Here is a 27,969-nt window from a genome sequence, read left to right on the forward strand (position 1 = left end):
GGCACATGCAGCCCTTGATCTTCCTCTAGCAGGACATAGAACATAGGAAGCCACCTTATAAGAATTGTGCTATATATTAGGTTGAATTTGATTCTTCTGCTGCCTCCTGTAGGTGGCAACAGGGTGTGTGTGTGTGTGTGTGTGTGTGTGTGTTTGTGTACACACACACACACACACACACACACACACACGGCTTGGTTTGTGCCCCAAACCAGAATTGAATTATATCAAGACCATATCTTGATAGGTGTTTTTCATCATGTGTTTATCTGTTCTAATTGCCTCCAGTTTGGCCCTTGCTGAGCAAATTGTTTACTGTGTAAACAGCCAAATGCAATTCTCTTTTCAAGCTAGATTTGCATAGCTACTGCTGCTGCCCTCAATGGATTTGTTGATATTGGAGAAAAGTCGCTGCCTTGAAAGTGCTTAATCTCAAAAATGAAGGATGTCAGGTTTCTGGAAATTATTTCTACTAACCAGGATGTAGTTAGCTAAAACCCCAGATTGCGGGTGTTGTGTGGAATTGTAATGATATCCTGTGGTTTATGGCTTTTGGGGATTGCAAGCTGTTCAGTTGCTTCTGCTTCACTCTCCCCTGGTGCAAGCAGGAACAGCAAACCAAACTTGTTTCATCCGAACGCAGGGCTGTGATTCCCGCCCCCCCTCCGACAAACCACAGTCAAGAAGCCATTGTTGGTTCTTGGCTCGCTGCTTGTGGTTTTGTTTTAGGGAAATAAACCATGACCCTGGGTTTGGCCATAGCAGTAAGCCTTGAAACCTTGGCTCGATTCTCCCACTTGCACCTGGGGATGAGGGCAGCATGCATTGGTATGCTGTGTAATACATTGGAACTAGTATGACATCTCATATATGAATGAGGTCATTCTGTAGTTGCTGAAAAGGGTTCTGTGCATGCTCACAGGCATCTTTGTCAATATTTCGCATGTTCCAGGATTCTGAATAATTTTTATGCTGGTGAGTCCTGGCTCCAATTCAGCCATGCACTGAACATAGCTTTTCAAAGGTAACAATTTACCATCTCCCTGGTGACTTTTGTTCCAGGCTGAGTGCCTTTTCAGCTGTCTTTGGTTTGGTATATTGTTTTCCTTTTGCAGTTGTGTGTGTCATTGTTCTAAGCCTATCAGTGTAATGAAGTCTTGCACAGCAAAGGGAAACCCCTACCAAAAACTCGAAACAGGAAGTTTCAGCTGAAGATAGCTGAAAATAGAACAGGCATCCTTGTGCCACAAATAACTCTTAATGGTACTATTATCTAGAGCTAAACTACATGTTTGTTTTTTATTTGTTCGTATTCTCTCTGTCTCTCTCTCTCTTGGAAAAAAAAATGCAGTTTCCCTTTTCTGCTGCAGTATTGCATGTTGATTAGATAATGTGTTCAGTATAATGACGGCACTTAGGTGGCTTTAAAAGCATTTATAGAATCAGATTGCTATGCTGTGTTTTGCTAATTGATTTTAATGGCTCATATCAAGATCATATTCTAGAAAGGGCTTTCAATAATAAATGAGAAGCAAAAATTATACAGCTTTGTCAGGGTGTCTTGTGACATCACCACATAGAATTAATGTAGCTAAATTGTCTATGGTGACTACTGTATTTAGAACAGGAATAACTGAGACTCTGTGTGGTGAGGACAGTATAATTAGTCTCTGTTTCCTTAGTCTCCTCTGTGGGGACGGGGAAGATGGGATTGTAGAGAGTAATTAAAATTGCATCTTTCCACCCACTTTCAGAAGCAGAAAATATATGCGCATAGTAGTTCCTTAGTGAATATTCGCTTTAAGCCCTAGACTGACACAGAGGCAAAGGAAGTGACTATTTCCTTTTGATTGTTAGAAACCAGTCAGTAGAAATTGCGTCATTTGATACGTAAAGAAGGGAGAACATTCCTTTTGCAATCTTTGTGTAACAGAGAAACTTTTTATGCCTGGGTCACTGGGTAAGAAGTGGCTGGCACTACATCATCCTTTATTCATCATCACCGTCATTTTATTTGTATGACACCTTTCCAAAGTGAAAGCCTTGCTCAAGGTAGTTTACAGCATGAAAAGATTTACCGTATTTTTCGTCCCATAGGGCGCACCGGCCCAAAGGACGCACCTAGTTTTTTTTGGGGGGGGAAATAAAGGGATTTTTTTTTCTTTATTTCCCCCCCAAAACCAGGTCGGGGAATCCAAACCAGGTCGGGGAACAGCAGGATGGTGGCGCTCCGCCTCCCCTCTGTCCCCCGAGTTTGTGGGCTGCAGGCTGCTGCCCGCAAGCCTTACGAGCCCACGGGAATTCCCGCCGGGCTCCCCAGGCTTGCTGATAGCTTCCTGAAGCCTGGAGAGCGAGAGGGGTTGGTGTGCACCGACCCCTCTCGCTCTCCAGGCTTCAGCGAAAGCTTGCATTCGCCCCATAGGACGCACACACATTTCCCCTTCATTTTTGGAGGGGAAAAAGTGCGTCCTATAGGGCAAAAAATACGGTACATTACAAACATTACAAAAGCAGAACACATCAAAAAGTACACAACCTTTCCACACAAGTCATAGGGTCATTAGATCTAAAAATAAAGATACAAAAAAATAATATCAATAACAGCAGCAACGCCCCCCCAACAGAACTTCTAAACAATACCCCAGCCCAAGACTCAGTTCAGCAGGCTCAGATTTTGTAGCTGGAGTCAGTCAGGGCCCCTTCCCTCCCAGGCCAGGTGGAACGAGGCCTGCAAGACAGGGAGCAACTCTTCCAGAACTCGTAGTTAAGATTGATCCTTGTCATTGGAACACTGGCTTTCTTTCTAGCTTTGCAGCATTTTCTCCTGTGATTTATTTTTGTTTTTTCCTTGTGTAATTTTGCGCCTATATATATTTGCCTTTCTGGGATGCAGATTGCTATACCATGATTGTGTGAGTACCGAATTGATCGTCCTGTGTCCCTCCTAGGGATGTGGTTGGAAATGTTCTAATGGGATCTCCTTACTGAATTGTGATTAAGAAATTGTATAAATACACTTAATCTTTAAAATTGCTTGATTGGACTGCTGTTGACTCAATATTCTCACGGGAGAGGTTAAAAAAGAAAAAAGATTCTCACAGAGGGCCTTGGTTTCTGATTGGGCATAAACTGAATACACATAAATTAACAGTCACCCAAGTTGCTCAGTGTTTTTAGTTGCCTATATATAGTTATGCTGCACCTGTAGATCTTAAGGGCACAGTATACAGTTAAAGCACACTTTGTTTTCTGTGCAGGTTCCAGTTGCACATTGTTTAGGACCTCCAGGACATTACAAGAGAAAGTTCTGTGCCGTGTGCAGAAAGCTTTTGGAGTCTCCAGCATTTCGCTGTGAAGGTAAGGCTGAACTGTAATGGATCATGGTGTTGTCAGCTTATTCTAATTGGTATCTTAACTGTCTGCCACCCTGGCACAAGCACAATATTTTTAAGGCACTTCCTAGAATGATAAATGAGGACATACTAGGACGTGTGAGGGATTGTAGAGAGTGTGGGGAGGAAGCCTGTTGATAAGCCAAATTTCTCTCTTCCCACCTTTTCCCAGCAGAGTTACCTTGAAAAATGTACTCTCATAGCATTTACAAGTTGTTGATGTTGTATGAGAAATGGCGATTTCGTAGGTTAATCTCAATGTACAAATCTAATGTGATTTCATACAAAACCGCCTATATTGAGAGAGTTGTTCCATCTAACCCAATATCTGTCTGTTTCAATTGATGGTGGGCCTCCAAGGTCTTGGGCAGAGTTCTAGCAAGTGCAAAAATTAGTGACAGGCCAGCTCCCCATGTCCAGGAGATCACCTGAGGGAAAGGCCATTGACACATAAAACAAACTAGGAAGATGAGCCATCAACAAGGCTGAGACTTGCCATTCAGGCAAATGTGCGAGAAGTCCCTCCTGGATGTCTCTGTTAGTTAGAAGATGGAAGGCTTTTATCTGTTACAAAAATCTCAATGAAAAGTACTTTAAAGAAAAAACTACTCTGTATTTGAAACTATATCATGTTCTCCTTCCCAAAGGGACAGAGATATTTCCCAGGTTTGATTCATTAGTTACTGTGCTTTTTAGGGGGGTAGTGCTAAACATGGGGTTTGTGCTCCAGAATGATTCAAAACAATTGCAGAAATATGACATTGCTTGGAATCCATTGGACAATATGGGATTTTGAGTGCTGTTAACTAGTGACATTAATTAGGAACCCAGGTTTTAGTATCAGTTCCTCATTTTGAGAGTGGGATTTGTGGTGCCAAAGGGGTTCAAACTATTGCAAAATTTTGGCACCAGTTTGGAATGGATCCCAGATTTTGGGGTTCCTATTTAATAAGATTTTTAAGATCCTTTAACTGGTAATTCTAGGGACTGGAGCTGGGATCTTTTGCATGCAAAGCACTGAGGGCCAATGCAGACATGACATTATTCATGAAATTAGAAATTGAGTGGCTGTTGGTTGTTTGTAACATGTAAATAGCAAGCATGCGTACCTCTGCTCCAGGTCAAGTCCCCGTTGGTCTTCAGAGTAGTGTCTTAATGCTTTGGCCCCATTGTGGTTCTGGCCTACATTGGGCCTCTGTACTTGTTACTTTAGGGACGCGGGTGGTGCTGTGGGTTAAACCACAGAATCTAGGACTTGCTGATCAGAAGGTCGGTGGTTTGAATCCCCGCGACGGGGTGAGCTCCCGTTGCTTGGTCCCTGCTCCTGCCAACCTAGCAGTTAGAGAGCACGTCAAAGTGCAAGTAGATAAATAGGTACCGCTTCGGCGGGAAGGTAAACGGCGTTTCCGTGCACTGCTCTAGTTCGCCAGAAGCGGCTTAGTCATGCTGGCCACATGACCCGGAAGCTGTACGCCGGCTCCCTCGGCCAATAAAGCGAGGTGAGCGCCGCAACCCCAGAGTCAGTCACGACTGGACCTAATGGTCAGGGGTCCCTTTACCTTTACCTGTTACATTAAAGCCACCCAGTTGGATGGATTTAAATAAAATTAGGCAAATTCATGGAGGATAAGGCTATCATTGTCTGCTAGCCACAGTTGCTGTGCTTTGCCTCCACAGTCACAGGCACTGTGCTTCTGAATACCAATTGCTGGTGCCTGCAGGAGGGGAGACTACTTTTTTTGCTCAGGTCCTGCTTGTGATTGCATCTGATTGGCCTGATCCAGTAGGCTCTTCTTAGGTTCTTATGGTTCTGCTAACCGTGTACATGATGTTGCATCTTTACTATAATAATGATTAAATATATTTTAAAAGTAAAGTAGGAGAATTAAAAATAGAGATAAAAGCAAGAGTAAAACAAACAAGAGGCAATTTCCTCCCCTTCCCCTCTGTTTACTCCTAGTTTGTGAGCTGCACGTACATACGGATTGTGCCCCATTTGCCTGTAGTGACTGTCGCCAGTGCCATCAAGATGGCAGTCAGGATCACGTAAGTACAAAAGTTTTTGTTTAAACAACAGAGAAAAGAAATCTGTTAGGAAAGCTTTGCTTCAAAGGGCCTAACGCAAAGTTGAACTTGCTTCGAAGACTCTGTCGTTAAATGTTTGTTTTGGTTGATTTTTCTGGACTCACTGAAAGGTTAGATATTCAGATTTCGAGTGCAGCTAATTCAACTGCTTCACCAAGATTTTAAAGCAATTTTAAAAGTTGCAGTACATTTTTTAAATAATTGATTTATTTAATTTCTGTAGGATACATACCATCATCACTGGAGGGAGGGAAATCTTTCTTCAGGTGCACGTTGTAAGGTCTGCAGGAAAACGTGTGGCTCTTCCGAGGTGCTCTCGGGTATGAGATGTGAATGGTGCGGCATTCTGGTACGTAAACAAGATTTATTTGTTTTTTCCATACCCTGGCATGTGAACCGGCCAGAATCCTCAAGGCAACTTAAAAGAAAGAAGCAGTGAAAGGTAGTTTAGCTGGAAGTCCATCACAGTATATTATATATGATAAAACAGAATGTTAATGTATTCTCTGTTTTAATTAAAGATGGTTGTTTTTAAACAATCTCATATGTGAGGTTTCCCTGTTCTCCAGAATGGACGAAAGGTGTGGTATAAAAACATCAGATAAGTAAATAAACAGAATAACAAAATAACTGAAATGTCCATAATACAGTGCATGTAGTCTGGAAAAATAACATGATAACTGTCATTACAATCCATAAGTGGTCACTATGTAAACATTTTTTAGAAAACCCATCTGGCTGGGTTTCTGCTATCTTAAGAACTATCTAACAGGACTGTAAGTGTACTCTGGAAATAACTCAGAAAATGTGAACTGCCTTTCTTTACTCTTCAAATACATTTTGTTTGTTTCTGAATGGCAACATTAAACTAAGAATGTACACTACTGTGGAAATTCCCTTTTAGGTGTAACAGTATGTGGAATTATTTCCGTAGCAACATACTCAGCTTTAGACTACCCTTCCTTTGTGTTTGTGATTTGGTTTATATTTTAAACATCATATGAACATAGTTGTTTTCTACTGGAGCATATCATGCCCCTCTAGCCCAGCACGTCCTCTGACTTGGCTGTACATGCCCCACTGCTTCAGACAAAAGGTCTTTCTCAGTCTTGTTGCCTGACATCTTTTTAACTGGAAATGCCAGGGAGTGCACTCTGGACCTTCTGCATGGATAGGATGTGTACTGCTACTCAGCTGAAGAAGAAGGGTTTGGATTTGATATCCCGCTTTATCACTACCCTAAGGAGTCTCAAGGGATGCGGGTGGTGCTGTGGGTTAAACAACAGAGCCTAGGACTTGCCGATCAGAAGGTTGGCGGTTCGAATCCCCGCAATAGGGTGAGCTCCCATTGCTCTGTCCCTGCTCCTGCCAACCTAGGAGTTTGAAAGCACGTCAAAGTGCAAGTAGATAAATAGGTACCGCTCTGGCAGGAAGGTAAACGGCGTTTCCATGTGCTGCTCTGGTTCGCCAGAAGTGGCTTAGTCATGCTGGCCACATGACCCGGAAGCTGTATGCTGGCTCCCTCGGTCAATAAAGCGAGATGAGCGCCGCAACCCCAGAGTCGGCCACGACTGGACCTAATGGTCAGGGGTCCCTTTACCTTTAAGGAGTCTCAAAGCGGCTAACAATCTCCTTTCCCTTCCTCCCCCACAACAAACACTCTGTGAGGTGAGTGAGGCTGAGAGACTTCAGAGAAGTGTGACTAGCCCAAGGTCACCCAGCAGCTGCATGTGGAGGAGGAGGGAATCAAACCCAGATCACCACATTACGAGTCCACTGCTCTTAACCACTACACCACACTGGCTCATTTGTCTCTCTTCCCTATTGAAACCACATGTTTCCATCTAAAATACTTGTATTGAGCTGGGCTTAAGGCCAGGCAGTATGTGACAGTGGCAAACCTGTCTCTTTTTAAAGTCTGGTTCTGCCTCAATCTTACGTAACACAGGGAGTGGGTCTTACTGTGGGTGTTCTCCAAATCTGCAGTTTTCCTCTGCAGCAGAATGGGACCCACGTCCCAGCATTTTCTCTCAGCTGGGATCACTTCCAGTGATGGGGCACTGGGAAACAACTTGAGGGCAGGGAGTGCAGTGAGGCCTCAGTATCCCCCCATCCTGCTCTAAAAATTTGACCTTGGTGATCCCAAACTTGCATTAGGTTTGTTTTGCTTATTCTTTCAAAGCCAGAAATCACCAAGGTGAAAAGGTATTAGGCACTGAATCTGAATACATCTAAACTTGTATTTTACTGTGCTTTGGCAATCAGTAATAGTGCTGCCAGTGTGCCAGTGTGCTACTCATTAAACTCCACAGGTTACAGAACTATCTGTTTAACCAGGTTTTTATATATATAAAGAGTATGGTTAATGAATCTCTGTAGGGAGGAGAGAGGCTGTGATCATTGTACTTTGTGTTCAGTTGTACTTTGTATTTCATTTCATTTCAAAACTAGCCAGGAAGGAAAACTAAATGAAGATAGTTTTTTAAAACAAACAAAAAACTAGAAGAACTGAGGCAATAAGCTTTTACTTATCTGTAAAATGGACTGTTCCCCAATATGTAATGGCTCCCTGATTAATTTTACAGGAAATTGCTGATCCATGCTCACATTTTCTGTGTGACCAAGCTTCTTCCATTCATTGAACTTCTGAGCACATAGAATATGAATATTTGAGCTCACATGGGATTAACTTTGCTTACTGATATTTAATTTCTGTCTTCTGTGACTAAGGGGATATAAAATAACACAGAATTTTAAAGTGTTCATGATTATTTACCATATGATAGGGGATCTGAAAGAAGTACTAACTTTGTCAAAGGTTGCAACTTTTTTGGGGGTGCCCTTTATCTCTGCCACACACACACACACACACACATTGCCAACCACAAACTATGGGTATAGATTAATTTAAATTGGGTGGGAAACAGCTGTCTAGGCTCAAAATTTACAGCTCTGAAATAGAAATTAGACATGACTTTACAAGAACCTGATGCTGTGTTTTCCATAGGCTCATGCTGCTTGCTCTGTGATTGTACCTCCAGAATGTACATTTGGAAGACTAAGAAACATGATTCTTCCTCCAAACTGTGTGCACTTATGTTCTCGCAACTTCAGTAAAATGCACTGTTTTCGGATATCGGAAAGCTTACAGACAGAAGCAGGTAAAGTTCTGACTGCGTAATATTAATCCATTGGTTTATTTAACAATTTAGTGATTACTTTTTGTTTTTATTAAAAGCCAAAATGCACAATTGTCAAAGGGGTATCCTTGTTAAAAGGAGAAACTTCTGAGAACAGGGGTAGGAAACAAGCCCCTAAGCCTCATTCAGATGGTTGTTCTGGGCCAGAAAGCGTTTCTGAGAGCTAAAGTCTTTGTGAGTCAGATTTGGGTTGAATACCATGTGCTGTCCAGTTGCTTACGTAGACAACCACCCTATGAACACTTACCTAGGAATACGTTTAATTGAACACAACAGGGCTTTCTTCTGAGCAGGCATGCATTGTGCTTTAAGAAGTCTTAGACGTACTTGTTAGGAATTTACCATTTTAGTCTGCTATTTGCTAAACCAAAAATCTCTTGCTTCTTATTTTTTAAAAAGCATGCTTGTTAGTTTATTTACATCCCCGTCCCCCAATCAAATTACCTTTATTCAGGATTTTTCTTAGCTTAAAGTAGGAGTGTGCCTGGTTTAAAATATCAATACTTTTTCACATTTTGAAAATGTATTTGCTATAGAAAATAAGTAGGGGATGAATAGCTTTAAGCAAGGTGTGTATTTTACAACCTGTTTGGGAACTGTCAGCCTGTGGGCCCATATTGACCTGCCAGGGAGTCCAAGTTGGCTCATGACATCATTTCCCCCAAGTCATGCCCTACCTACCCACCAGCTGGCATCACTCATAATGTCATCTGATGAGTGGGAGGACTAGGCCAAATCCTGCTGTACCTGTGCTCTCCTGTTCCCTGCAGGGAACAAAGGTGCACAGCCAAAGCAGCAAATTTTAACCCCCTCCCCACTCATTAACTCAACCTCCATTTTAGAAACAAATTTCTGTACACCAGGAGGCAGCAAACTTTTTCAGCCGTGGGCCAGTCCACCGCCCCTCAGACCATGGGGGGGGGGAGAATGAACAAATTCCTATGCCCCATAAATAACCCAGAGATGCATTTTAAATAAAAGCACACATTCTACTCATGTAAAAACACCAGGCAGGCCCCCACAAACAACCCGAGATGCATTTTAAATAAAAGGGCACATTCTACTCATGTAAAAATATGCTGATTCCCGGACCATCCACGGGCCAGATTTAGAAGGCAATTGGGCCGGATCCAGCCTCCAGGCCTTAGTTTGCATACCCATGCTGTACATAGTGTGTTAAAGTCCTGATTTTGGGACTTCAAAGCACGTTGCACCTTGGCTGCACCCATCTGTCAAATTTGGCCCACAAGGCCATTCTTGATGAAGACTTAATGGCCCGTGGAGTCAAAAAGTTTCCTCAGTTTTCTTGTACAAAGTAAATGACTTTTGATTCATGGCTGAACTTGTGGGGATTGGTTCCTTTTGCAGTGTGTGGGGAAGGTTTGCTTGCTTTTCATATGCAACAAATCTATAACAATGGAACACAAGGAAGGGGCATATTTTAGTGCATACATTTTCTTCATCTTTTTGTCTTTGTGCTTACCCAGGTACAGGTAAATGTTCTGATACTGTACTAGAAAAAACACACTTAAGAATGATGGCAAACCTTCATGTAAAACAGCAAACTAATTTTATGTAGAGCTGAGGCAGTAAATAACATGTATAAATGTGTTTCCTTTGCCTTGGCTGTACTGAAAATACTTTGTTCCGTTTCTACCATAATATTTTACTGCCACCTAGAGTACATCCTACATATATTTTTTCCCTCAGGTTCTCAAGAATATATTCATATTTCCCTATTTCCCCACAAGGCTAGGACTGTAACTATAATTGGCAGTGCAGATAGGTCTATCTGTGGCTTAATAAGCCATAATAGCTAAATGGAACCTCCATCTTCAGTGTTGAGCAGGATTTGGCCTTCGTCTTCATATTCTGTGTAAAAACTTCCAGAGGGATATGCCTGGCTGCTATTTGAAACTACTGGATGAACCTTGGACAGTCCAACAACTTGATTCTTATGTTCTTAAATTCTTCTGTTGCCTTGCATATCCTGCATGCTAGGTCCTTTACAATCCATTCTAAATGTGCTGCTTTAGTAAAGCACATTTTAAATCTTGCAACACTTCACGTGTCCTGGAGATAGGTAGACTTCAGAGCCTTTGGAGAAGGTAATTCGTCAGGTTGTCATTAAACGTGAATGTCAGTGGTCATGAATAAACTAGCTCAGATGGTTGCAAATATTTATTTTAAGCACACATGAAAGATGAGCAAATGTCTTTTAGCGTAACTAATGGTTTCAACCCCGAGTCTTAGCTTAGGGTTTGTGAAGTGCTACATCCCTCCTAAATATGATTTAGCCTACAATTCTGAATACAGCTACTAGGCAGTAAGTCCCATTGACCTCGGCGAGACTTCTGAGGAAACCTTTTTAGGATTACACTGTTAATGTTACTGTTTGGTTTTTAAGATCCCTGGTTCACATTAGCTGCGCTTAAGGTCATTGGTGACATTTCCCTTGAGAACTGTGATGGGAGGAAGGAGCTTGCATTCTTGTCACTGGCTTCCAAGTGCTAATCTCTTGTATGTTTGTATTTTACAAAAAAATTCTCTAAGGCACAAATTGACCAAACAATCAATTGGGTGGCTTGTGTCAAAGCCGACCTTTGCTAAAAATGCTAGCTTGGAATTTTTAGTTTGCAAATTGTGATGGGATGATGAGCTGCTTGTGCGTAAAGCTTAGTCCCTCAGAGTTTGCTCAACTTAGCAAGGCTCTGTTTTTAGCGGAGCCCTTAAGCATGGCTCCCTCAGTCGCTGGCAGAATCCGACAGTGGGCGTTTACGGAATCTACTCCAGCATAAAAGCTCCTTGACGGAAACGCGTCGTCTAGATTCTCGGCGCGACAGTTTCCGGCGAGGAGTGGGTGTACCTATGGGAGGACCTGAGACTTCTCCGCTGTTATCGCTGGAAGACTCCCTGAGCCATTCCTTCGTCTCTCTCTCTCCCTGATCTCCCACTCTCCCGCTGCTGCTGCCTTCCGCCGCTGCTGAGTCTCTCCTGACTTCTGAGAGCCCCTCCACCGCTTGTCTTTCCGATGGCAGTTCCCTGACATAAATGCACGGTGTTTCTTTTCAAACCTGTTTGCTTATGTATGAAGCTACCTTTCAAATCTTTGGATAAATATTTATTGTTTTCTGGATAATTTTAAAGCTAACAAAAGCAACTTGGTCAGACCTTTCCCATCAAACAAAAATAGCTTATTGTTTGTGCTGATTCATTAGGTTGCATTATGTAGCTTGAAAAGTGAATAAACCTGTTTCAGTTAGATATGTAAACAAGGTGGGGAAGTTATAGGACCTTTGCACATATGAATAAATACACTTTATGCATATTTAACACTGTACACTCATCTAGAAAATAACTCCCTCTATAAAAAACAAGAATACCCAATTGTCTGTCCTTCAAAAATGTCTACCTGTGAGGAGTAGAAATTGCTTGAAGTACTGTATTGAACTTGCTGGAATGGTTAAGTTCTGCTTTGCTGGTGGTTACAGGAATACACCTAAAGCTGTTATGTACAGGCAATCCTCGTTTTGCTCGAGGGTTATGTTCTGTCCTGCTCCACCCAGTTGTGCCTTTTGGGTGACATTTTTGGGTCGTTTCTGGAGTTGGCGTCATGCATATGTGCACGATTGCCCATCAGCTGGACTCGCGTAAATCGGTTGTTGCCTGCAGCGATCGTTCTCCACCAGAAATGCTAATGGTATTTTCTGGAAATTTTTGAAAAGTGGCTTCTGGATCAAGTCAGTGCATGTAAAATCTCTCTCTGTGAGTGGACATTGCATCATGTTTCTATAAGCACATAGGCTGGTGTAGCTGTGATGCTACAGATTATCCTTTGCTTTCTTTCGGCATATTCTTTTAAACTTGTTTGTGTGTCTGTTCTCTTTTGTCATGTTTTATCATGCCCTCAGATTTTCCGTGCTCAGGCATGGCTTGACAGAACAAGCAACATATGCAACTGCTTTGGACTGCAATAGTTTTTTGAGAGGCACTAATGAAACATCTTGTGGCTGGAAAACTGTGTATAATACCAAGGGTGCAAGCCTGGGCTGCCATAGATTTTGAGACACACCCCTCAGGATATATAGGGCAGTTGTCTGGGGCCATAAATTGTATTGGGATTGCTATGGCAGTGTGTCTCTTAGGAAATTAGTAGATGTTGAAGTAAGATAGCTGTGTTGTAAAGAGATTATGTTGGGAAAGGAGTAGTCTGCCATTCTTTTCAGATCAACATAGCATGCTGCATAGCTTACAGTCACTACTTTCCTTTTGGTGTACATAAGAGCTGTTGCACACATTGCACAGCAGCAAGATCAGGTTGGCTGTCAAGTGTATACTTATCAGGGAGCCAGAACCCTCCCTGACTCTGATAAGTGTGCCAGTACAATGCACATATCTTCAAAGACCTGTTTTCAGATCCTCTTTTTGGAATAGGCCTTAAACTAATGTGTGAAAAGGCCCTTAGGAAAGAGCATAGGAGTCCCTTCGACCCCCCCCCCCATAAAATATTTGAGGGGGCCAGGGCACCCAAAGTTGATGGGCATTGCCACTCAAATGGTGTGTGTGTGCCGTGTCGTGATCAGTTATGTGGGGGTGGGGCTTACCTGTCCACCCCCAGTATTTTATTCAAGTTGGCACCTCTGGGAAAGTGCAGTAATGGAAAATCTTTTGATGGACAAGCCAGGAATCTAGTGGAAGAATTGGCTTTGCATTTCTTAGTTAAGCGATAAACATCCTTTTTAAACAAGAGAAATATCTCTAAGCTGCAAGCAGAATCTGTATGTATTAATTATACCATGTCTGATCTGTCAAGACTTATGACCAAGTATGGCCTGCATCACTTGATTTACAGAAATTAGGCAAGAGGTCTTCTCAATCCATTCAGGATGGCAATTTGACTTGTTTTTAGACTCCCACAAATACCATTTCCCCTTAGCTAAAAACTTCCTTATCAGAATTTGAGAAAGAAATACAGAAGAAGTCCTCTCATTGATAAAGCACTTGTTCCTTGTGTCTTGGTGAAAGTTATTTTTATTACTTTATTTTTTGCCTTAAGGAGTAATTTACAAACCTAGAATTGTGCCTCTTCTAAGACTTCATGCTAGATAATGCTTCAAATGTTACTATCCTCAGCTATGAAAGATGACTTTATTCCATTTTCATTCTATGTCATTCTTTCTCTTTGACCTTCAGTTTGGAAAGTCATATTTTGAAGTAATGCTCGAGTTGTCCTTCAGTTTATTTGCTGTGAATGGGGAATTACATTTTGCACTCATTTAACTTTCTTCTTGTTGAATACTCCAAATGCAGCAGTTCAACAAACCTGGAAGTATCAATAATAAAAATGCAGAAGAGGTTGGATTTGATATCCCGCTTTATCACTACCCTATGGAGTCTCAAAGCAGCTAACAATCTCCTTTCCCTTCCTCCCCCACTTTATGGTGGGGGGACAGGGAAATTGAGCTGCTTTATTCTGATGCCAGCCTACAGAATGAAACAGAGGATGCTTCTACCCATGATAGCAAAACCAGAATCCAAGCTGAAGAAAGTAGTAAAATATATTTCCCATTGGTTTGGGTATATTGGTATATGGATTACCATTGGTATTGGGACGCGGGTGGCACTGTGGTCTAAACCACAGAGCCTAGGGCTTGCCAATCAGAAGGTCGGCAGTTCGAATCCCCACAACGGGGTGAGCTCCCGTTATTCGGTCCCAGCTCCTGCCCGCCTAGTAGTTTGAAAGCACATCAAGTGCAAGTAGATAAATAGGTACCGCTCCGGCGGGAAGGTAAACGGTGTTTCTGTGCGCTGCTCTGGTTCGCCAGAAGCGGCTTAGTCATGCTGGCCACATGACCTGGAAGCTGTCTGCGGACAAACGCCGGCTCCCTCGGCTTATAGAGCGAGATGAGTGCCGCAACCCCAGAGTCGTCCGCGACTGGACCTAACGGTCAGGGGTACCTTTACCTTTACCATTGGTAATATGGGATGATTTATCCTCTACTTTTGTCTGTCAAAAAAAGCATTTGCAGGTTAGATCTTTTTCTGACCCGCATTAAGAAAGTGATAACGGTAGTTATTTAACAAACATTACATTTTCACAGAAAAAAGTGAGGGTGATTTAAATTCTTTAAATGGAGGCAAGCTAAGCACACACACACTTCATTTCCTACCTTTCCTCTAAGGAGCTAAAGGTGGCGAACATGGCTCTCACATAATAATAATAATAATAATAATAATAATAATAATAATATTTATACCCCTTCCATTTGGCTGGGTTACCCCAGCCACTCTGGGCGGCTCCCAACATCATCATCATCATCATAATGCGACAAAGCATCAAACATTAAAACTACCCTAAACAGGGCTGCCTTCAGATGTCTTCTAAAAGTCAGATAGTTGCTTATTTCCTTGACATCTGATGGGAGGACGTTTCACAGGGTGGGCGTGACTATCGAGAAGGCCCTCTCACTTCTCGCAGGGAGGGAACTGCCAGAAGGCCCTCGGAGCTGGACCTCAGTGTCTGGGCTGAGCGGTGGGGGTGGAGACGCTCCTTTTATCCTCACAACAATCGTGTGAGGTACGTCAGGCTTAAAGACTGTGGCTTGCCCTACATCAGCAAGTGAACTTCATGACTGAGTGGGAATTTGAAACCCTGCTTTTCCAGGGCTCATAAAAGTACATATGTCAGCTTCATAAAAACAAGAATTCCATGCGGCTTTCCAGTATATGGCTGTAGAGAATGTATATTTATTTATCATGGGCATGCTTGCATGTCTATGTGTTTCAGTAATGTGAGTACTATAATAGGAAAATCTGATAGTATTGTTTTCATCGCAACATTTTATTTTAAAGGATGAACACCTTGATTTTAAAGGCAAACCTTTAAAGGAGACTTTTCTTTTCACAGATGACGACGACGATGTTGACAGTTCAACACAATTATCACTAAAAGAGCCCCAGGTTTCCACAGACTCAAGTAAGTAGCATTTGTTACTAAGCAGAGAGTATCTGTTTGCAGCAAGATTTGTGCTAGGAGCATATGATGCCTTTTGTTGGTGTACAAAACATGGTACAGTCCAATTTCCAAGGAGTTGGCAGTAAAATGCAGCCAGGCATAAGCAGCTGCTTGCAAATCCACTTAGTCATCTCCTACTGTCATAACTGAGAACACATATGTACAGTGCTAGTTTGTAAGCCTTCTTGTGCATTTCCTTTAACAGAAAGACAGAATAAACTTTATTTTTAATAAATAATAATTCAGTAATCTTTCTCCTCGAAATGATCAAAAGAGTGGCTTATTATTTTGTTAGCTTGTTTTCTTTGTTGTTGTTGTTGTTGTTGTTTAGTCGTTTAGTCGTGTCCGACTCTTCGTGACCCCATGGACCAGAACACGCCAGGCACTCCTGTCTTCTACTGCCTCCCGCAGTTTGATCAGATTCATGTTTGTAGCTTCAAGAACACTGTCCAAACATCTCGTCCTCTGTCGTCCCCTTCTTCTTGTGCCCTAAATCTTTCCCAACATCAGGGTCTTTTCCAAGGAGTCTTTTGGCCACTTCTCATGAGGTAGCCAAAGTATTGGAGCCTCAGCTTCATGATCTGTCCTTCCAGTGAGCACTCAGGGCTGATTTCCTTCATAATGGATACATTTGATCTTCTTGCAGTCCATGGGACTCTCAAGAGTCTCCTCCAGCACCATAATTCAAAAGCATCAATTCTTCAGCGATCAGCCTTCTTTATGGTCCAGCTCTCACTTCCATACATCACTACTGGGAAAACCATGGCTTTAACTATACGGACCTTTGTTGGCAAGGTGATGTCTCTGCTTTTTAAGACGCTGTCTAGGTTTGCCATCGCCTTTCTCCCAAGGAGCAGGCGTCTTTTAATTTCGTGACTGCTGTCACCGTCTGCAGTGATCATGGAGCCCAAGAAAGTAAAATCTCTCACTGCTTCCATTTCTTCCCCTTCTATTTCCCAGGAGGTGATGGGACCAGTGGCCATGATCTTCGTTTTTTTGATGTTGAGCTTCAGACCATATTTTGCACACTCCTCTTTTACCCTCATTAAAGGGTTCTTTAATTCCTCCTCACTTTCTGCCATCAAGGTTGTGTCATCTGCATATCTGAGGTTGTTGATATTTCTTCCGGCGATCTTAATTCTGGCTTGGGATTCATCCAGCCCAGCCTTTCGCATGATGAATTCTGCATATAAGTTAAATAAGCAGGGAGACAATATACAGCCTTGCCGTACTCCTTTCCCAATTTTGAACCAATCAGTTGTTCCATATCCAGTTCTAACTGTAGCTTCTTGTCCCACATTGTTTTCTTTAATACATCCTATTTTTTGGCCAGGATGACTCCCCAAAGTGGCTTGCAATAAAAATCAATAGAAATATGTCATATAATTAGGGATGCATTCTGCCACCTGTATTTTTCATCTTATCTGGCATGTTATTTATTTAATTTTTATTCCATCCCATTTGTGAACCGCGTCTTATGAGACACCTTGAAGCGATTTAACAATGAACAGTAATAATTTAGATTCAGAATAATTTAGATTTAGAATAATTTAGAAATTTCGTTACACTGATGGAAGCAATGTAAATACAATAGATTTCCAATGCAGCTGAAAGTTAAAACTCCCTGCAAATTGTCTCAGTGGTCTGGATGCAGTACACTACTTTGTATTAAATACTAAAATACCATTTTCCTTTTAGGTAAACAGATCTTGAAAATATACGACGGGAACGATGCAGTAAAACGCAATCAGTTTCGGCTTATTACGGTCCCAAGGATTACAAAAAATGAAGAAGTTGTGGTAAGAGTGCCTGTTGCCTGCTTTCTAAAATTGTATGGATTCTCAAATAGAAAAACTGAAAAATGTTAACTGTGTTTATATATGAGGTTGATCATTTAATCTTAGCTTTATTATTAAATATTTTCTTTCAAAATAATAAGCAGTTCATCATAATGTTAAATACTTAGGTATTTGTAGTTCAGGTGGCATCTGATACAGTGGCTCTGTGGCCTAAACTGCTGAGCCTCTTTGGCTTGCCAATTTGGAAGGTCAGCAGTTCGAATCCGTGCGATGGGGTAAGCTCCTGTTACTTTGTCCCAGCTTCTGCCCACCTAGCAGTTTGAAAGCACATCAGCGCAAGTAGATGTGGTGGAAAGGTAAATAGCGTTTCCGTGCACTCTGGCTTCTGTTACGGTGTTCCGTTGCTCCAAAAGTGGTTTAGTTAGTCATGCTGGGAACATGACTTGGAAAGCTGTTTGTGGAACACTGGGTCCCTTGGCCTGAAAAGCGAAATGAGTGCCGCCACCCCATATTCGCCTTTAACTGAATTTAACTGTCCAGGTGTCCTTTCCCCCTTTTTTACCTTGTTAATAAGAACCTGTGCAGGATCACATCTTTTCTTCTGGGAGCCTCTACCCTTTCTCTTGACTAACAGTAGTTAGAGCTTCTTCTTTCTGGGGTACATATACTATCTTTTAGTACCTCTTTCAAACCTACTATCTTATGCATAATAGTACTACTTACTATTGTGAGTTTTGATTCCCACCCCCACGTTTGGGGGCCAGCAACTGCTCCCAAACCAAATCCTTCCCACTGTGGAGTTCCATCAGCTACCCAGTTGCTAACGTGGAAATAAAGCAGAGTAGAAAAAGTGACATGTGGTAAGCAATATTCCCATAAGGCCACGTGTCCCCTCGACCTTTGCCTGTTGTACTATGCCTGTCTTGAGAGGCCTGCACTGGTTGTCATTTGCTACCAAGCTCAATATAAGGAGTTAACATTGACATATAGAACTCTAAATAACTTAGACCTCAAATAGCCAAAGAAGCGCCGCCTCCCACATTGACCTGCCCAACTGCTAAAGTCAGCAGTCGAGATCCTTTTGGTAGTGCCACCATCCTTTGTGGCTCAAGGAGTGGTGGTGCATGAGAGAGCCTTCTCTGTGATGGTCCCCAGGTTGTGGAATGACTTTCCCTCTGGTGTGTCTTGTGTCAGCAGTGTATGCTTTCTGACAATTGACAGTTGGTCAAGACGTACATTACCCAGGTCTTGAATTGGGTAGCTATCTGGCCTCCCTTTGTATTGCCATGCACTGCTGTCCTGCTTTTTGTTGTTTTGCTGGTTTTTATTTCAAGATTTTAAAGGTACTTACTTTAATGGTAATTTTTTTTTTAATCCTGGGACTATATGGTGAAAGGAAAGCTGTGAATATAAATAATAAAATGACATACAGTGGTACCTCTGGTTAAGTACTTAATTCGTTCCGGAAGTCCGTTCTTAACCTGAAACTGTTCTTAACCTGAAGCACCACTTTAGCTAATGGGGCCTCCTGCTGCCACCGTGCCGCCGGAACACAATTTCTGTTCTCATCTCATCCTGAAGCAAAGTTCTTAACCCGAGGTACTATTTCTGGGTTAGCAGAGTCTGTAACCTAAAGCGTTTGCAACCTGAAGCGTATGTAACCTGAGGTACCCTGTATTAGGGGAACAATTCTTCAGCTGGCCACTTTAGGAAGTGGGTTGAAGGAGTCTGCCACTCCTCACTCTTGCCAGAATTGTTCCACAAGAAAATATAATTGCTGACCAGGGCTCTAATAGGTTATATTTTCATGTGCATGATGGTTGCTGCTTCTCTCCATTCAAGAATATTCATATCATCTCAAAATGCTCAGCTACTTACTTTGTGTTTGTGTGTTTTGTGGTGTTGTAGGAGGCTGCACTGAGGTCATATTACATCAACGATGATCCACAAGATTATGAGCTTCAGACATTCACTCAACAGGCCTTGTTTTGTGATGACATCATTAATAGGAATGATACCACAGAAGAGACCCAGCCAGGGTCTGTATTCCGAGAAGCCGTTCCTGAAGCTTGGATCATTAGAGCCAAACCGAGAGATAATGAAGTTGTAAAAATTTACCCTGGATGGCTGAAGTAAGTGATACTTCCTTTACCAAGATCCATATTTATGGTACAGTGTCATAAATAAGAGGAGTGATGTGTAGAATGCATTTTAATAAATCTATGTTAAGGAAATGAGAGGTTATTTTATTGGTTTTGATATATAGAACCCCCTTCTGTTTATAAATCAAAGTAGCTTCCAGAATGATTGAAGCACATCCATACAGCTATCACTCTCCTCCTATAGAGAATGTAGGCTCTGTGAGGTGGTAGTTTGTTTGTTTTTTCAGGAAAAAAAATCTCTGTAAGGTTTGTCTACAAATCAAAAAGTATTAATATAACTTGAAAATTTGAATCTCTAAGCTTCAGAATGAACTTGATAGCAACATTTATTTGATCGGTTTTATGGACAGAAGAGTCATGGTCATTCAGCATAATGAATAATCCTATTTTTGTGGCTGTTAAACATGTTGGCAAAGCAGTATTTCCCTGCTGATGTTCCTTTCACCCAACCCACCTTCTGTAAATTATTTTGCCTCTCTAGGATTGGAATGGCCTGTGTCTCAATACGAGTAAATAAAGAAAGCACTACCCAGATGGTTATTAAAGAAGTTCTCCCATTACTTGGACACCAGGTAAGCAATATCAAATGGATTGTTTCATTTTCAGTTTCCCCTCTGCGTTGACTTGTATTTAACTATATGATTCAAATAAAGAGTACCACAGATAGATTAAACAAACAACACAGTAAAAATTGCAAGGGAGTTCCATTGAGCAGAGACTAGACAGTTTCAAGTATTTATTTAAAACATTTATAACCTGTTCTTCATTCACACAGTTGCAGAGTGAAGAACAGTACTCATGGTATTTTATTTATTTCATAATATTTATACACTGCTTGCTTGTAAAAAACAACACCTCAAAGCAGTTTGCAAAAAGATAAAACAATAAAATCAAGAGAAATTTACTTGAAAACGTACAAAGGATAAAATTCTAAAACAGGTTCAGATATAATAAATTAATACAGTGGTACCTCGGGTTAAGAACTTAATTCGTTCTGGAGGTCTGTTGTTAACCTGAAACTGTTCTTAACCTGAAGCACCACTTTAGCTAATGGGGCCTCCCGCTGCCGCTGTGCCACCACTGCACAATTTCTGTTCTCATCCTGAAGCAAAGTTCTTAACCTGAAGTTCTTCACCCGAGGTACTATTTCTGGGTTAGCGGAGTCTGTAACCTGAAGCGTATGTAACCCGAGGTACCAATGTATTTCATTTAAATTCAGCTTAAAAACAGACAATGTATTAATAGTTTAACTAAATCAGCCAGGTGAGGGCTGCTACTTTAGTCAAAAGCGGGGGGGGGGGGGGGGGGTGACCAAAGCTGGCTGACCAAAGTAATTATTTTATGCAAAGTCCTCTCCTGTTAGATAGCTTATTGGTCATTAAACTATATGCAAGAAGCCCCAACTTTTCTCCAACATGAGTAATGTTTTAATATTCTGGCAATACTCCAGTGAGTGAGGAAGTTTGTGCTTCAGAATTAATTGAACCCTTCAATTTGGTGTTGCTCTACAATATGGGGTAAACGTAAAAGGGTAAAGGGACCCCTGAACATTAGGTCCAGTCGTGACCGACTCTGGGGTTGCGGCGCTCATCTCGCTTTAGTGGCCGAGGGAGCCGGCATACAGCTTCCGGGCCATGTGGCCAGCATGACTAAGCCGCTTCTGGCAACCAGAGCAGCGCATGGAAACGCCGTATACCTTCCCGCCAAAGCGGTACCTATTTATCTACTTGCACTTTCACGTGCTTTCGAACTGCTAGGTTGGCAGGAGCAGGGACTGAGCAACGGGAGCTCACCCTGTCGCGGGGATTCGAACCGCCGACCTTCTGATCGGCAAGTCCTAGGGTCTGTGGTTTAACCCACAACGCCACCCACGTCCCACAATGTGGGGTGGAGTGCGTTAAATCAACAAGGAAAACAAATACATATACAAATATTGTTGATACTGTCTATGTTTTTCTTTAAAATGCTGCAATTTTTTTCACTAAACCATGTTTATTTACAGCTACAATATTATTTATGTGTTTGTTTCATTATTAGTACAACTGGACCTTGCATCTATTGGTTGCACTGTATGTTTTGCACGCTTTCATTTTTATCTGTAAGGGAAATGTCTTTGAGGTAAAGCCCTATAGGGTCTTCCTTTGACAATCTGTGAAGTATGGAGAATTTGATCCTCTTTTTCTCTCCAGCATTGCTCTTTTCTGTTTCACTCTGCTATGGCCTTGTTCCAGCCTCACAAAAAGAAAGTAGGAAACAAAAATGAAATGCCCATGAATGATAGATAGAAGCAAGGTCTGCTACCGTATTTTTCGCCCCATAGGGTGCACCGGCCCATAGGACACACCTAGTTTTGGGGGGGGGGAGAAAAAAAATTATTTCCCCCTCAGGCGCGGGGCTGGGGCGGGGGAAGCCCGAGCTTCCCCCGACCCCAGCCCCCAGAACAGGGAGCTCTCCGCAAGCCTTGGGAGACCGGCGCGACTTCCCGCCGGGTTCCCACGCCTTGCGGATATCTGCATGAAACCCAAACCAGGTCGGGGAACAGCGGCATGGCGGCGCTCCGCTTCCCCACTGTCCCCCGAGCTTGTGGGGCTGGCGGGGGGAAAGCGTGCTTCTCCCCACCGCCAGCCTCCAAACCAGGTCAGGGAACCGAAGTCCGGGGTGCGCTGTGCAGCGCACCCCAGGCTTCGAGATGCAGGCTGCTATCCGCAAGCCTAGGGAGCTCAACGGAAACTCCCGCGGGCTCCCAAGGCTTGCGGAGAGCTTCCTGAAGCCTGGAGAGCGAGAGGGGTCAGTGCACACCGACCCCTCTCGCTCTCCAGGCTTCAGCGAAAGCCTGCATTCGCCCCATAGGACGCACACACATTTCCCCTTCATTTTTGGAGGGGAGAAAGTGCGTCCTATAGGGCGAAAAATACAGTAGTTAATGGATTTATTTTCATTGCATTTGTATTTGAGAGTGGATTGGATTGATTCTTTCTTAATTCAAAGTAACTGGCAGAGGCATTGATTCAGTTTACAGATGAACTTCTAAGGTTTACATCCAAATTATTTAACATAAACATTTAAGATAACTTCCGGGGGTTTTTTCAACATGTAAACACCTTTTTTATTTTTAAAGAATTTATTTTTATCCACTCTTACAAAGTGTGGATTTTTAGTATCCTGGTTCTCACCTTACTTTAAACCATAGTTTAAAATGAATGTGTGCTGAGTACCAGGGAAGAATTGGAGCAGGGGATAGCTTCCAATTACATGTGTGGCAGGACTCGTGGTTTGTTTGTCTTTTAGCAAACCATGATTGTAAGCCAAGAACTAACTTCTTTCTTAGGAAATGGACAAACCACACTACTTTGCACATTATGGAAGTCAGCCCTTCTTTGTTTTCTCCCTGACATTCTGAAAAAAGAGGTGGAGGGGGGGGGGCAAGGTGCAATCTTTTGAGCAGTGTGTACCACATGCTGCTCATTCACATTAAACCCAGGGCTGAACCTTTCTGGGCTGGCAGGCAAAATTGTTTTCTCCCTCACCCCTGGCAGCCACCCATCCACCCGACGTCACAGTGATATCAGGTGACCTTCATTGCCTCTATGGGTCTTTGGGAGCCCTTATCGAGGTGCAATTTTTTTGGTAGTGCTTTGAGTGGTGCCTCTGAAGACCTTTCCGTAAGCTGGCTGGTGATGGTTGGAAAGCACTACGCAGTGAGAAGGGCTTCTGAAGACACCTGCAGATGCTCCTCTCAATTAACCACTCTCAGTTCCAACCTGATAATTGGCACCTGCCCAGATTTTAACTTGTCTGAATGAATTTTATGGTGTATTTTAATTAATCGATGTCTGTTTTTATGCATATTGTGTTGTTTTTATGATGTCAGCCGCTCTGAGCCCGGCCTCAGCCAGGGAGGGCGGGATACAAATAAAAAATTACTACTACTACTACTACTACTACTACTACTACAGTGGACGCTCAGGTTGCGAACGTGATCTGTGCGGGAGGCACGTTCACAACCCACAGCGCCATGTCTGTGCATGCGTGGGTCATGATTTGGCACTTCTGCGCATGAGCAAAGCGCAATTTAGTGTGTTAGTGTATGCGCAAGCGCCAAAATCCTTAAATAACCCATTCCGGTACTTCCGGGTTTGGCGCTTCTGCACATGAGCAAAGCGCAATTTAGCGCTTCTGCGCATGCGTGAGCGCCGAAACCTGGAAGTAACCTGTTCCGGTAGTTCCGGGTTCGGCATGATGCGCAACCCGAAAACACACAACTTGAAGCATCTGTAACCCAAAGTATGACTATTATTATTATTATCAAAGTGCCGTGCCTGCATAACCCTTTTGGCCAAGCTCAATCTTACAAGCCCCACAGTTGCAGGGCAGGTAGGCATGGCTTCACCAAAACCACCTAATGGGCCAAATGCAGAGGTACTTGATGGGCCCAGTTAAGTCTGTGGGCTGGAGGTTCCTCATTCCTCCTGCATTAAACCATCGCTTAATTTGAAAACGGTTGTTTAATGTGACAGGTAAACCAGGCTAATGTCTTAAGGTGAGACAGAACCACACCACAAAAGGAAGAAGAGAGGTCTAAAGCACAGCCTTAGTCATATTTCTTCATCTTTAAAAGGTAAAGGTAAAGGTACCCCTGCCCGTACGGGCCAGTCTTGACAGACTCTTGGGTTGTGCGCCCATCTCACTTAAGAGGCCAGGGGCCAGCGCTGTCCGGAGACACTTCCGGGTCACGTGGCCAGCGTGACATCGCTGCTCTGGCGAGCCAGAGTCGCACACGGAAACGCCGTTTACCTTCCCGCTGGTAAGCGGTCCCTATTTATCTACTTGCACCCGGAGGTGCTTTCGAACTGCTAGGTTGGCAGGCGCTGGGACCGAGCAGCGGGAGCGCACCCCACCGCAGGGATTCGAACCGCCGACCTTTCGATCGGCAAGTCCTAGGCGCTGAGGCTTTAACCCACAGCGCCATACTATCTAAAAACAAAAACAAAACCTTAAGGGTCTTAAAGTTAAAAGATTATAACTTACTAGAAATCTTGATGAATTTTTTTGGCAGTTGGAAAACTTTCAGAACTTCAAACTGGTGGAGGTACTCATGGGCTCTAAGCAAGGTAAGTCACAGATAGTTCTCATTATTACAGGATGTCACTGCAGTTTTAATGCCTGCACTTATCAGAATCCTGAATGTTAAGTTTCAGCTTCAAGAGGCTGGAGATTTGGGGTTTTGTTTTTTTAATTGTCGTTTCTGGCATTTTCACTTTCTACTTGGAAGGTTAAATTTAACTGGATAAATTAGTGTCCAGATTGGCAGCGCTTAGCATGCTAATGAACTGCACATTTTTAATTTTTTTTTAAAAAAGGAACCACATATGAATTGATTTTTTTCTTCCCATTTAGTTCAACGAATGGTTCTGGATGATCACGAATTGATTCTCAGCAGATTCCAAGACATAAGAAAGGTATGCCTACAATACCACTCTCCCATATTTCTTTATTGAGTTAATGTTCTCATTTTTACATCATTACTGGATTTTATATTTAAACCAAAGGAGAAGAAATTCAGACAAAAAGTTGCTAGCTCTTGCCAGCTACTTCTATTAGCTGCACATACCACTTTAAAATGCACCTAGTATCTCTTCAGTTCTGATTTGTGCATTCTGCTTCCTGGTGAGGCATCACATAGAAAAAGGCATCCCAGCTGTTGTAGTAACTACAATTCCTGAAGCAGCCAAAAAGCAGCTGTACCTCAAGACCTCCCGTTAGCATTCGCCTCATCCCATTCTTTGGACAAGCAGAGAGCCACTGATGCTCACAATTCCTTGCTCATTACTTCAGTCCCCTGTTCGTCTATTTCTCAGCTGAATTCCTTTTGTGTAAAAACAACTCTGTGGGTCTTTCTATAGCTTACCCGTTTTAGAATGTTGAGACCTGCTCTGTACCATCCCATCCCACGTCCCCCCCAACCTCTTTTGGTTTTTTTTTTTTTTTTTTTTTTAATTGAAGCAAGTATTTTCTGGCTGAGCAAAGCTTGAAAATGTGTGGGCAGAATATGTCAGAAGGAGGGGAGGTAAAGAGGTTTTTCAGGGTCCAGCTTCTTCAGAGAACTCACCCCAACCATGGCAAAAATGGCCAGGAAGAATTAGACACACCTGCTTAGTGGGAAGGTGGTGTGGGAAGGTGAGAACCCTTAATATATATATATAGATATATATATATATATATATATATATATATAGACGCGCACACACAGTGGTGATGAAAGATATAGCCAGGGAATTCTGGGGACCTTTTAGGAATAGGTTTCCACAGGGTTAAAGCCTCCCTGAGGACTGGCTTCTTTTTTGAGCATTATTAGAATATTCAGAAACAGAGAGGGAGTAGTTGATGCGTATTTCCAAGGCATTGGGTTAGGACTTTTCACAAACTCCCTATTTTCCCCTCTTGCCTCATCGACTCTTGTTCCCTTCACTAGCTACCCCAAATTCCATTATCATCTTAACTCCTTCCACTGCACAATCATCTTGACGTATTCCAAATTACCTGGGGGAACTGCATATTTCGAGAAGGGTACTAAACATTACAGTGTGCGTGTTTACTTGCGTCGTGTATTTTCGTCATGGAATTCAGGGTTTTGTGACATGTAATCTAGAATTATTTGGGAGGTTGCTCATAACTCTGGCATTTTGATTGCCCTGCATTTAACCAGTGCTCCTCAACCTTTTGCTAACATGTAGCACAAAATGAGAACAATTACACAAGTCCAAACAAAAAGGCAGTTCTCTTACGCAGGCAGGCTTAGTGGTCTGGTAACTGTTTTTGGTAGTTGGAGGCAAGAGTTTCTGCTTATTGGAATCTTAACCTTCTCTCTGTATGCATTGTATTTGTAATGTAATGTATTTGACCGCTGCTGCTGCTGCACTGTGAGTTGGGGAGGGCCGCTCCCTCCTCAGGCTAATTCTACCTGGCCCAGGGGACGGGCCCAGACTGACTCACCACCCCCACGGCTTTGGGAGGCCTCATTGAGGCACTGGGACACTGCTGCTGCTGCTACTGCACCGTGGGTGTTGGGGAATACCACTCCCTCCTCAGGCCCATTCCACCAGCCCTAGGGGGCGGGGCCCACACTCGCCACCGCTACACTTTTAAGGACACTGGTGTTGCTGCAGCAAATGTTAAAAATGTCTTTATATATTTTAAAGTGTTTTAAAGGGGTTTTTACTTTTTATTTTGTTGTACCACCGTGAACGGTGGTTTTTATTGATGTATTTTTTATCTTGTTCTGTTTTATTTTGGTTTGGGGTTGATATTGAGTGGGGTGGGGATTTGTTTTGTTTGGTACAATTGTTTTTGGTTTGATTTGTTTTTCTATTTTGTAAATGGAGGTTGGTTTGAGGCTTGGGATTGCTACTGGAGTGGGGCGAGGGAGGTATGGCGGTGGGGGCAGATGTCATAGGCGAAGGGGATCGAGATACGGATATTCTCGTACCCCTTCCAATCTGCGCCCCATCCCGAGGGACGAAGGTAGGGTGAGCAAGGATTACTCACCTCCGTCACTGGTGTTGTGCAATGCCAGGTCTATAAGCAACAAAACCGCCACCCTGCGAGATTTCTCTACCTCGCAGCGGGTCAACCTGGCTTGTGTGACTGAGACCTGGGTGCGTGAAGGGGCAACAGTTACCCTACAAGAGATGGTGCCCCCGGGTTTCTCCGTCCTCCACCAGTCGCGGACTGTGCGCCGGGGGGGGAGGGGTAGCATTATTAATCCGGGAAGATTGTCCTTTCAGGGCTCTACCATCGCCATCGATCCCCGGCATTGAATGTGTTGGCCTAGTGTGGGGCTCCGAGGTGAGCTTGGCTGTCTGGCTGGTGTACCGGCCACCTAGCGCACCAGCAGCCACCCTGTCAGGCCTGCTGGAGGCGGTGGCCCGCTGGGCCTTGGAGTTCCCTAACCTATTGGTATTGGGGGACTTCAACATCCATGCTGATGCCACTCCCTCCTCACAGGCTCTGGACCTGGTGTCTTCCATGGCGACACTAGGGCTCTCCCAGTTTGTTTCGGGCCCCACACATCAAGCAGGCCACACGCTTGATTTGATCTTTGGCGTCGGTATAGATGTGATCCTGTCTCCTTCGATGAAGGTGCCATGGTCTGATCACTACGCTCTGAAAGCCAGGATTGATTTTCCACCCCCACCCTGCTTAGGTGGCGAGCCAATTTGGGCTCGCCCGCAGAGGCTGATGGACCCTGATAGATTCCGTCAGGCCTTGTGGGACCTTTCTCTCCCTGGCGACTCATTGACTGAGCTTGTTGAGGGC

The 27,969-nt window shown here is 43.2% G+C and overlaps 1 protein-coding gene across 1 annotated transcript in view; it reads left to right on the plus strand.

The window, feature by feature from the left end:
* The window catches only part of DGKQ (diacylglycerol kinase theta), a 75,412-nt gene that overhangs the window by 16,235 nt on the left and 31,208 nt on the right, over positions 1-27,969 (plus strand). Inside the window, exons 3-12 of the mRNA XM_079959251.1 lie at positions 3,258-3,357; positions 5,353-5,438; positions 5,701-5,826; positions 8,485-8,638; positions 15,585-15,653; positions 17,391-17,491; positions 19,400-19,623; positions 20,135-20,225; positions 24,710-24,764; positions 25,051-25,112. Of these exons, the coding sequence (XP_079815377.1) occupies positions 3,258-3,357; positions 5,353-5,438; positions 5,701-5,826; positions 8,485-8,638; positions 15,585-15,653; positions 17,391-17,491; positions 19,400-19,623; positions 20,135-20,225; positions 24,710-24,764; positions 25,051-25,112 (1,068 nt within the window). The remainder of the gene's footprint in view (positions 1-3,257; positions 3,358-5,352; positions 5,439-5,700; positions 5,827-8,484; positions 8,639-15,584; positions 15,654-17,390; positions 17,492-19,399; positions 19,624-20,134; positions 20,226-24,709; positions 24,765-25,050; positions 25,113-27,969) is intronic.

This window comes from Podarcis cretensis (assembly GCF_951804945.1).
Source record: "Podarcis cretensis genome assembly, chromosome: 17".
Lineage (NCBI taxonomy): Eukaryota > Metazoa > Chordata > Lepidosauria > Squamata > Lacertidae > Podarcis > Podarcis cretensis.